The following is a 12,493-nucleotide window of genomic DNA, read 5'->3' on the forward strand; positions in this document are numbered from 1 at the left end:
ACCTGATGGCACATTGACAGATACTATTGTGTCTATCAAATTCCATAAATGTAAATGTCAATGAAATGTAAAATAAGTGATCTTTTAAAATCTTTTTAAATCAATATCCTTCTATTCTAAATCAGTGATTACAGGTTAGCTGTTGTCATGCACAGTTTTTGTGTTTGTGTTTTTGTACAGTAGCAAGCAAATCTGTTTATTTATCATTTCATAATATTACATTATTTTATTATTAATGTATGTAAATAATCATATTGAGAAGATTGCTGTGCATTCGGATTGGCATCTTTTTTCTTTTGTGTAAAAAAAATGGGACGGCCTGACTGACAGGTCAAACAGCCTATTAGGTGCGCGACTATCGCGCTTTCAGCAAGACCCGCCTCCCTCTAATCCAACCAATCAGGAGACCGGAAGCTCATAGTGCTCTTTCCCGGTTCCCACTGCGGCCTTCTCGCCCTCTGCCGAGTCGGTGAACGCTGTCCTCCTGCCGGGGTTGTTGGAGGGCGGGAGAGGAAGGCAGGCCGCGTAAACCTCCCCAGATGGGAATGCCATCGCCAACTGAAGGCTGAAGTAAAGGACATTTTGTCTGGCCTACGGCGGGAAAGGCGTCGCCTCCCGGGTCTCATGGAAGCGGACGGTTTCGTGAGGCGGCGGATGACCGCGGACACGCCAGGCGGGGACCCCGGGGTCGCCGGAGCCTCTGCCGGCGCCGAAGTGCGATGGCTCGGCAGCCGGCTCTGGGGTGTTTCCGAGGGCATTGTGGGAAGCTTGTCGCCGCGTATAGGTGGAGGGGAGCCGGAGTTGCAGCCCGGCCAACTTCACGGGTCTCCGGAGACCCTGCAGCACGCCGAGCCGGACTACGAGGGGCTGCCGCAGGGCTCCTCGGTCAGCACCCACATGCTCGCCGGAGCCGTAGCTGGGATTATGGAGCACTGCCTGATGTTCCCCATAGACTGTGTCAAGGTAACGTGGCGCAACACGGGTCACGTAAATATGTGCAGAACCGATAACAGACTTCGGATGTCCTGTCCGAGGAACGCACAGTTCACGCTTTTCACGTTTTTTTTCACCTGTTATAACATATAAATGCACAAAGCGGTTCCATTTAATTAAAAAGAGGAAGATATGGATTTTTTGGGTCGTGGCAAGTTTGGGGTGAAATAGTCATATAACACTGTTAACCGGAGTTCAGTTGGTCATGTGACCGTTACAATTTGACTGCTGGTAATGTGGAAAGTAACCAAAACGCGGTTTACGGTGGGTAACCGCTCTTGTGTGGCTGCAATCTACTCGAATGGGTTGTGCACTTCCGTGCCAGTGGCCAGTAGTGGTTTATACTCGGTGTGCGCTTTATTGCGAGGCTCGTGTTAAGGTGGTACCATGAATTTCCACCGCAAAACGAATATATTAAATCAACCGCTGCCTCTTATCGCGCACTCGTCCATTCCCCCGATTCCCGGAATTTGAAAATGTGGCGTAACTGTGTTTTTTTTTTTTTTTTTTTTTTCTGCGTTGGGCGCACGTGTTTCCCGTCCGTAGTTATGTGGCCGGTCACGTGACCGCCGCTTTTGACACTCCACCGTGCCGCTGCGCATGCGCGCCGCGCGGAGTCCCCTTCTTCCCTCGCTGTGTGACATTGTGAGAAAACCAGGAGACGGGCAGGCCCGGAGTAGCACTGCCGCTTAAAAAAACCGGTGGTGCACGTTGGTTTTTAAAGTAATCCTTAAAGTGCAGGGCTCTTGGTGTAATTACAAAGTAAACGTGTGCTGAGTACACTTGTAGAGATCACAGTTAACACTTTTCCTGGGGTTGTGCAAATGGGAATCAGCGGAATAAAGTGTTTTCGCGGCAGGTTTACAGACCCTTTTAATGAAAAACTCAGGGTTTCCTTGCGGATCGCTTTCCGGCATGCAGGCCGTATTTAAGGAATTAGGCTGGCTTACTCCTGCAAGTGTGCGATTTAGCCGAGGGTCAGCTGTGCCGGGCAGAATGCAGCCAAGTGCTCCTCTTGTGGCCTCCTTTATGTCATTCACAGATGTGACCTTTGTCAGTGACGGTCAAGCGTAGTTTTGATAACTCGTGTGTGTGTAACCCCGTCAACAACCCTCAGTGACATAATGTTCACTACTCTTATCTCTTCATCATTATTCATTTCTTCTACTGTTACGGTCACTTGTCACTTACATGTTTTATTATTTCTCACATACATAGTATCAGCAGTATACGATTATGAACACGCTCTTACAACTGTAGTTAAATGAAATCAACAATTTCCAACAGGCACACAACAATCCGATAACGACACAAACACACGGGACAGTGTAAAAAGTTGCGTGATGAGCACAATGTAATGGCTTGCTGTAAACAGAAGGCTCACTATGAATAAATCAGCAACCAGCTACTTGAAATATGACCATGTATTTCAATGTCTAGTCAAACTTGGCGAGGGTGGCCTGGTTTTCTCCAGGTAGCGTCCCAGGATCAGCTTAAGTGATTGTCATTGTGAAACACAGCAGCATAGCACACAATGAAATGCGTCTATTGCTTTTAACCATCACCCTTAGTGAGCAGTGGGCAGCCATGACAGGCACCCGGGGAGCAGTGTGTGGGGACGGTGCTTTGCTCAGTGGCACCTTGGCAGCTTGGGATTCGAACCAGCAACCTTTTGATTACGGGCCCGCTTCTTTAACCGCTTGGCCACCACCCGAAGGCCACCACAGACCCCAAACAAATAAAGGCACCAGTGGGATTTTCTTGCTTTAACCACTATGATTCTCTCGGAATTTAAAATGATCTTGGAACAGAGACTTGGGGCTGCAAGCAAATGGCCAAAGTGAGACTTTGTGGTGCTTTATACGTACTACGGGATTTGCTTTTACTAAAAATCTCTCAAATGTGCGGGGCAGGAGAGTTTTCTGGGATTAACTAAGAGGGTTTTTAGCACAGAGGTAGGGTGAGGTGATTGCCTCAGGCTACCTCTACTCACTGGGCCTGATTAATGTCTCGTTGCCGGAATCTGAGCGGCCTAGATGCAATGCTGGTCGACAGGGATGCACGCCCACCTAGATCTTTTACTCAGCAATTACTGATAAAGATCAGAACTAATCAATGACATGCTTTTATCATACTGCAGGAAAGGACAACTTACGCAAAATAAGGTGTGGGTTTATTATTGGGAGTAACTCAGGGTTAAATGTCTTGCTCAGGGACATAAGTAAGGGGGGTTCAAGCCTGTGACTTGGTGGTCCTCTCGCTCATAGTTCTGCTGTTACCCACTAGGCTACTACCACCCGATTTCGACCCGAAGGCACCAAGTCATCCGCATGCTTCATGCTTTGCATATTCAAACAAGACAAGTCAAACAAACCCCTGTGCCTTTATGTAACATGTCATACCTGTGTACCGGTGTAAGTGGAACACAGTACAAAAGGTGAGGCACAGGCAGGAACAGGCATGAGCAGGTATTCCAAATGCTGTTACTACAAAATATCCCGAGCAAAAGGCGGAAATCTAAAGTATCAATTTGGATTTCAACAGTCTGAACAGTTGGCATAGCCAACTCGAGCAAGTAGCAAACAAAGCTAATGGAAGATTATCAGGGTCCTAAGTAAGTGTTAAAATAATGAGTGTATTGCACGGTATGCAATGTTTCAAAATAAAACCCTAAAGTTAAATCTAAATTAAATCATTACCTGTTTTTCCATTTGGAGCTTTTATTTTAAGACGTCGATTACTGTAAACATTTTTTTTTTTTTTTAGAATTTTCACAATTTATCAGCCGCAACGATTGAAAAACATCCACCCTAGGGGCACAGACATATATGACTTGATTTGTAGGTTTTTGCTTAAGGGGCCTAGCGGTTAAGGAAGCGGACCAGTAATCAGAAGGTTGCCAGTTTGAGTCCCGATCCGCCAAGGTGCCACTGAGCAAAGCACCGTCCCCACACACTGCTCCCCGGGCGCCTGTCACGGCTGCCCACTGCTCGCCAAGGGTGATCGTTAAAAGCAGAGGACACATTTCGTTGTGTCACCATGTGCTGTGCTGCAGTGTATCACAATGACAATAACTTCACTAATTAATAAGAGAAAATCCAGAGAAGTTCTATACAAGTCTGTCTAATACAGAAATCACCCCTTTCTCAGGGCAGGTAAAAAGCGGGTTTTTGGTTTAAAAAAAAAAACTGTCCACACAGGAGCGTTATGTAAAGTATTGTCGTCCACACGGAGACGCAGAGAACACCCCAAATGATAGGGAACAATTGGCCATAGCTGACTGTTGGAAGTTAAACAGGAAATACGTACAAGGGACTGATGTGGCCGGAATCCAATAGAAACCATTGTTGTTGTTTTGCCCACACACTGATATCAGCGAATTTTATGACATTGGATTACATTTTATTTGGATTCCGTGATTTTTCTCCACATTGCGGAAATCATCGGGCCCTAAAAATGGTCTGCAGTCATTTGTATTTTTGCATCAGTGAAATTGAAAGGCTGAAAGCACTGTGCTCAGCTCATCCCTGACAGGCCGCTGTAAATCCGAGTGCGGGGTGTGAATGTGTGTCGCTGGTTTAGGAAATGGATTCCTCTGCCAAGCTGTGATGTAACCCTGGTTTGGCTTCCGCTTTGTTTGCTGTGCAGTCCAGACGGCCACGCCCTGCTGGCACCCTGTGTGAGAGACACATGTGATATGGGCTCTTTGCTTTCTTTGTTTTTTTTTTGTTTTTTTTTTACTTTAGGGATAAACAGAAATGTTAGGAAAGCTTAAATACGCATTGGCTGCAGGGCTGGTGAACTTTATTACTCATTAAGCCGTATTAATATCTTGACAACGTGACCATTCAATCCCATTGTGTATTTTGAACCTAGCCAATTGGAGATTTGGGCGTTGCCATCTTTGAGAACAATTGGAACCAAACACTGATTCTCTGCTCAGTGTCTGTGTGCTCTTGTAGTGAATTCATTAAATGATTCACTCCATAACAAACACAGCAGGAGTTCACTGGGTAGGGCCTTATGAATCCGGTTCTGTTTTTTTCCTAAATTCCATTTTTTCTGAGGACATCAGTGTTCCAGCAAGCCAAGCCTAAACGTTGCGTAGAAACCAATCAGGCAAGTGGTTCAGATTAGACACTGACAGCCCATCGCTCACCTGGTGTTTACATTGCGTTGGTGGGCGAAAGTCCCGCCTCAACCGGAGCAGCCAGAAACACAAATGATACACAATTCCTCGTTTTATAGCGGATTCCGTGTTGGACACTGCGATTCAGGCAATTTGTCTTAAGAATAAATGTTTTGCCTTCTTATATTTTTCAGACACGCATGCAGTCGCTCCAGCCTGCACCGGCCGCGCGCTACAGGAACGTGATGGACGCGTTGCACCGCATTGTTCAGACTGAGGGGGTCTGGCGACCCATGCGTGGACTCAATGCTACTGCCGTGGGGGCGGGGCCAGCCCACGCACTCTACTTTGCTTGCTACGAGAAGCTCAAAAAGACCATTGGTGATATCATCCAACCAGGGGCCAACAGTCACCTGGCCAATGGTACCCAATCCTGCAAACAAAAGCCATATCACTTCCTAAAAAAAATCTCTTGTTTTTGGATAAAGGGTTTCGTCATCATGTCCAGATCTGTCAATAAAAGGTCTTAGGACAGGGATTCATGGGAACACCGGTTTTATCCTTAACCTCTCCGATTGCTCGTTTCACTTTTGGTCGGCCGTCACAGGGTACTGAAAAGGCTGCCTCTCATTTCGTGGTTAAGGAAAGTTAAAGTTGAAAAATCCTGGTTTTCCCAAATCCTTTCTGACTCATGTGAGTCCTGAGCCTGTGGATGAGGTAGTGTTTCTTCCTCTTGTTTGTCCATCTGACTGTATGTATGTTGCTATGTCTCCTGCTGTTTTTTCCCTTTCTTCATGTCTTGTTTTATTAGGTCCCATATACTCGGTAAGTAAGTTTTTGTTTTAGACCCCGCTTTCTCCCTCTATGAATCAGTCAGTGAGAATCTGGTTTATTGGCTGATTACTTATACCGATACACAGTTTGGTTCCAGCTATGTCCTTCTAACACCCCAATACAAAATAATAAACTATGTAAAATATTGCTATGACATTTACAGACATTATGCAACATATGGATTATATTCCAGGCAAAAATATTCATAAGGTGCAATGCCTAGATAAAGCACATAGCTGTGGTTGGCATTAGATTCTAAGGAACATATTATTATTGCACAGTCAAGTGTCTAAGAAGCAAAAGCATCTATGGCATTCAAGGTGTAAGTTGTCTGCTATGGATAATTGTTTGAAGAAGGGCAATTCTCCTTTGTTGGATTCGTTTGGCATATAAATCTTTTATCGACTTCCTGGAGGGTGGAATTCATAAAAATGTGTTTCTGCTATAATTTACCATGTTGTGGAGTGGAGCAAAATGGAGGTTTATAAAGACCCAGGATATTTTCCAATTTAAAGAACCTAATTGGCTGAGGGGAGCTTTCGCATGGTTTATTATGATAATGATTATAATATTCCTTTATAAATCACATTTAATTTAATTTATTTTTTAATAAAAAAATACCTTAATAATGATTTTTAATGTGCCTTTACGGTGCCTGACGTAGTAGATGATCATTTAAATACATACACTGGTCTGTTTGAACTACCTTTTGACTCTGTGCCATATCAATATTGAGACAGTGTGTGTGTGTGTGTGTGTGTGTGTGTGTGTGTGTGTGTGTGTGTGTGGTTCCCATGTGTAAGTCATGAGAGTCTATTTCCTTTTACAGGAGCAGCAGGTTGTGTGGCAACGTTGCTTCATGATGCGGCCATGAACCCTGCAGAAGGTAAAACTCTCTCTCTCTCTCTCTGATCATATAAACTCCTCCTCCCACCAAGTAATGTCTCTCCAGTTTCCCCTAAATGTGGCACCAGGTCTGTGTATGTGTGTTAGTGTTCTAATCGGTATCTTTCCTCTGTTTTTCCATTGCTGGATGGATGCTATTTGTGTTGGAATCCCTCCTCCTGCTCAGTGGTGAAGCAGCGCATGCAGATGTACAACTCACCATACCGCAGCGTGTTGGACTGTGTTGGTGCCGTGTGGCGCAGCGAGGGCCCAGCAGCGTTCTACCGCAGCTACACCACCCAGCTGACCATGAACGTGCCCTTTCAGGCGCTGCACTTCATGGCCTACGAGTGGCTGCAGGAACGACTGAACCCTGGCAGACTGTATAACCCCGCCTCCCACATGGTGTCCGGCGCCCTGGCAGGGGCGCTAGCCGCGGCTGCCACCACCCCATTGGACGTGTGTAAGACCCTGCTGAACACGCAGGAGTCATTGGCCTTCGAAGGGGCTGGCAAAAGCTCCATCGGCCACGTCTCGGGCCTCGGCCAAGCCTTTCAGACAGTCTATAGGCTGGGCGGGGTGCCCGCATATTTCAAGGGTATCCAGGCACGGATCATCTACCAAATGCCCTCCACCGCCATCAGCTGGTCTGTGTACGAGTTTTTCAAGTACGTCATCACCGAGCACCAGAACAGACGGCGTCGAGAGAAGTAGCCTACACGCCCTCAAGGCCCCGCCTAGGCCAAGATGCCGAATGCCGCAATGAAATGAAACGCACACACAACGGACTCCCTCATGCCTGTTTACCTCTCTACAAATAGTCAAAAATGTCATTTCATCCCATGTTTAATAAATAAATAAATTGTGCACTTAAAAAGAAAAAAAACTAGAATCTGATACTGAAGAATGTAGCAATACCGGCGGCTGTCAGCAGGTGGCCCTCTTCCCCTTGTTCTAATGTGACTGCCACTCAAAAGCTAATCAAATGTGAATGAAATTTTGACCTTTGGCTTCAAAATGCCTCTTTTTTTTTTTTTTTTTTTCCCAGAGAAGGACAGTAGGAAGAAAAAAAAAAGACCTAATTTCAATGGCAAAGTTGGGTGGTTGCACATATAAACTATATAAATATATTATAAACCCTCTGTTGTTACATCTATAGATTTGAAGGAATTGAGGTGTGAAATATTGACCGAGAATTTAATTTATTTGCTGCCCTTTTTGGTAAAGGCTGAGAAGGAGAAATGGCCCTAAATGGAAATGATATTTTTGTAATGTTTATTTGACCACATTTTTCCTCACCGCCTCGTTTTAAAATGCAGACAAAGGGGTAAATTAATTAATTTAATGAAACCTTCTGACGTCTCTACACTCTCCCCATAGGTCTTTTTTTTTTTTTTTTTTTTTGAATATTACTTATAGATGCTGGAGTTAATGTGAATGCTGGTAATTTCTGAATGTTTTAATTGGCCATCACTGACTCAAATTTGGGGATTAGTGCCATCAGGGCTGTTAAAAAAAATTAAAATCCACACTTGCGGACCTGGTGCAGAGACATTCTAGTCAAATCAAAAATCCTAGATGGATTTTTTTTTTTTTTTTTAGATGGGTTCTGCATCTGGAATCCGGTTTTGAACAGCCTGGCACTGTATTGACTGCTGATGCTGACTGGATTGCAGGAGCTGCACCTTTTAAATGTAGTTTTCTGGAGCTCCAGTTACTCTGTATGACTGAGTGACTGATACATCACACACAACCCATCCACTATCCCTGTAAACACTCTCTGTTGCTCATCAGTTCTCAATAAACGTGATGCAGTGGCCGATCGGCTGTGTCTTCTGAAAGGCTTGTTTTCCGCTTGTTTTCTCTGCCCATGTTTTTGGTATTTTCTTAATTTGCAGAATTCAAATATTACATCAAAGGACAATTTTCTCTGTTTTTGAGGGGGGAAAAAACTTGTAACTTGTGTAACTTGTAACACACTTGCCTGTGAATCAGAAGATCTAGGTTCAAACCTCACTTTCTACCATTGTGTCCCTTAGTAAGACACATAATGCTGAGTGTCTCCCGGGGGACTGTCCCTGCTACTACTGGGTGTAAGTAATTAACTATTGGGTGTAAATGTTAACATCTGATTTCTTAAACTACAATGAGGACATGTCCCAAATTCTTGGTTCCGAAGGGTCAAATTACTGGCCTGCATCAAGCAAATATCACAACTAAGGAGATTACTGAGATGAACAAAACTGGATCATTTTATCTCGAAAACAACTTTGGAAGCTGGAGACGATGGAGAAATCAGAAGGTAGATTGGATGATCAGGAGAAAATGGGAAGCGCAGTGGTAGCCAGGTCGTCAAGGAGGCAGACTTGTGATCGCAGGTTCGAATCCACCAGCTCTCAAGGTGCCGTCCTCGCACACTGCTCCCCAGGTGCCACTGCTCACATCCACCAGAGGGTTGTGACCTTAACAAGGTCATATGTTCATGAAAACTCGCTAAGTTTATTCCAGCAATGCAATGGCCAGCGCACGCTGTAATCAAATCTAACAGTGGCTCAGCCAAATACCAAGGTGCACAAAACTGTAGATGTCACGTTCCTAAGTCAAGAAGTGCGATAAGGGTGTGGAGAGGGGGACGTCCACTGTTACACACACACAACAAAACGAAGCATGCAAACAGTGATTTTACTTAGTGAGCTAAGATGTACAGGGTGGGCCATTTATATGGATACACCTTAATAAAATGGGAATGGTTGGTGATATTAACGTCCTGTTTGTGGCACATTAGTATATGTGAGGGGGCAAACTTTTCAAGATGGGTGGTAGTGGCCATTGGATCCAACTTTTATTTTTTCAATAGGAAGAGGGTCATGTGACACATCAAATTTATTGGTATTTTCACAAGAAAAACAATGGTGTTACATTTTAACGTAACTTTATTCTTTCATGAGTTATTTACAAGTTTCTGACCACTTATAAAATGTGTTCAATGTCACCAACCATTCCCATTTTATTAAGGTGTACAATAAAACAGCGGACTCAGCACAGATAACCATCAGTACAGCCTAAAGGAAAGATTTGTCTAGCAGGGATAACACAAACACGCACAAAAGTTAACGAAAAGGGCACATAAACACACACAAAGCTAACAGGCTAACAACAAAGGGGTCTATCACACGAAGCAACAACAACACACGAATGAGATCCCCAACGGGGCTCCTTGCAGATCTCCGTGGACCCTGGGGACCTCGCAAAAGAGTAAGGGCCTAGCAGACCCCAGGACACCATCTGAAGTCACTTTATATAGGTGGAGGTGACCAATAGGCAGATGGTAGGTGGAGCTGGTAGGTTTCAACTCCTCCCACAAAGTCAACCAAAAAGAGACAGGGACACAAAAACACAGCCAGCCACACAGAACACGTGGGAGCTTACGTCCAGGGACATAACAGTAGATAAAGTTTTTTTTATTTGCACAGTCCGAAATTCTTACTAGATTTGGTACACAGAAAAAAAAATTTGAATTAGGGTGGTAGTAGCCTAGTGGGTAACACACTCGCCTGTGAACCAGGAGACCCAGGTTCAAATCCCACTTACTGCCATTGTGTCCCTGGATAAGGGCGTCTGATAAATGCTATAAACGTAAATGTAAATGAATCACACTGTGAGTGAGTGTGTTTATTTTTGTGTGGTCTTGGATCAGCTGGTGGAAGCGCCAGTGTTTGGTCTTAGCTGCAGGTGTGAGGTTCGTTCGAATGACCTGAAACAGGAGCAATTAGTGTCCCTTGCTGTGAGGTGTGTGTGTGTGTGTGTGTGTGTGGTACGTGCTGACAGGTACGGGTGATGCCGAACATGAACTTGACTCTCCTGTGTTTGTCCGTCCAGGTGAGAATGTCAGATCACCTCTGTGAAGTCAATCCCAACACCTGGGCGCCCAGAAGACAACGCTGAGCTCGACTTCACACTTACTGACAAAGAAGAGCATTCTGTCTTTGTGTTTGTGTTTGTGTGTGTGTGTGTGTGTGTGCACCTTTGCCCAGCAGACGGTTGTCAATGCTCATCTAAGTTCCTTTTTAATGAATCCTTTAGTGGTGCAGTAATGCAGAACCAGCTCTGAACCTTTATTTGTTCAAACATAATCCGACCAGTCAAAACCCAGTTTACTCTGCCTACGTCAAATTCTTCTTCACACACAGCAACATGTCCGGAACAGTGTTCCTCACAATAACACATGCCACATTCACCATCTTCCGTGTTCCAGGAAATATATGAGTTATTATGAACTATGTGTACACTAATAACACGGCATATGAATCATTTGAGCTGTTTAAAAACCCACAAACTGGCATATAAAGTTGGAATTGGCTCTTATGATTCGTCTCTTGGAATCTTGTTCTGCATCCTCACGTTGTGGCTCATGTTCTGGCACATAGAAGCTATTAGCTGAACATTGGTCCCTGTGTGAATTCAGGGGCCTGGGTGATTGGTTAAAAGCAGAGTTCACATTTCGTTGTGTCACCATGTGCTGTGCTGCAGTGTATCACAATGATTTCATCATCTGAAAGTGCAGAAATGTAAAAATTACCATGACTTTCATGTTCACATCAGCATAAAAAGCACCATTTAATTTCAGGTCTTTACATTCTATATGTAAGGATACAGGCCAATAAAAAGGCAGGGTAGGGTTTGCATTGTAGGGTTAGGGTAGAGATTCTAACAAACCATGACAGACCAAGCCAGTCCAGAAACTGTCATTGTATCCATCACCAACCATTTCACATCCACGGTACAGGTATCGTGTCAGCGTTCATCTGTCCTATTGTACTCTTTGTTTTTTTGGTTTCCTTTTTGCCTCTTATTGACAAAAAAATCTGCACCTACAACCATCTGGCAGATTTGCTTGATTTAGTGAATAACTTAACACTATGATACTGAAATCGTGCTAGTTTGTGAAAAGCAATCTTTGAAGGGTGGATGTAGCCTAGTGGGTAACACACTCGCCTATGATCCAGAAGACCCAGGTTCAAATCCTGCTTACTACCATTGTGTCCCTTAGCAAGACACTTAACCTTAAGTTGGACGTGTATTGCTGAGCTGGCAGAATTGAAATGGACCAATTTGTGAGTTGCAGATGCAGACATTGTTGTACTTTGTCTGGCCACCACCTGTTCAAACAGGTGTTGTTGGGCGTTTTTGAGTTCTGATCACCATTTGTGTGGCTCTGATGCCACACCCTCTGTCACAACCGAAAATAAAATTGAATGTTCTGGCAGTCTGACCAAGTACTTCATCCGGTCACTTATTATGGGTTCAGTTTATTATAGGGTCAAGTGTGTCGATTAGATTCACAATCCACGGATTTTGGGTGCCCCATCAGGTTGGTTTTAAAACACACCAATAACTGATAAGTAAGATTAAAATTTTGGGTAATGCATCAGCTGGCGAGATTTATTTTATTTTGCATGAGGTTCTACAAAGAAATCAGGTGCAGAATTAGGTTGGAATACCCTGGTTGAGCACCAGGTGTGTGTGTGTATGTGTGTGTGTGTGTGTGTGTGTGTGTGTGTTTTTCTCCTTACTGCTGATGGACGAGCCACTGTTTGCTTTTACTCCCACTTCAAAAGCGAGTCGTGGAACGTGTGGGGTGCAGGATCCTGC

General features: G+C 44.4%; 1 protein-coding gene across 1 annotated transcript; it reads left to right on the top strand.

The window, feature by feature from the left end:
* Window positions 1-410: 410 nt before the first annotated feature.
* slc25a28 (solute carrier family 25 member 28) lies at window positions 411-8,684 on the top strand. Its single transcript, XM_028959510.1, has 4 exons — window positions 411-963; window positions 5,317-5,545; window positions 6,786-6,842; window positions 7,029-8,684. The coding sequence occupies exons 1-4, from the start codon at window positions 625-627 to the stop codon at window positions 7,553-7,555; spliced, it is 1,152 nt and encodes a 383-aa protein (XP_028815343.1). The 5' UTR covers window positions 411-624; the 3' UTR covers window positions 7,556-8,684.
* Window positions 8,685-12,493: the final 3,809 nt, after the last annotated feature.

The sequence above is a fragment of the Denticeps clupeoides genome, chromosome 2, assembly GCF_900700375.1.
Source record: "Denticeps clupeoides chromosome 2, fDenClu1.1, whole genome shotgun sequence".
NCBI lineage: Eukaryota > Metazoa > Chordata > Actinopteri > Clupeiformes > Denticipitidae > Denticeps > Denticeps clupeoides.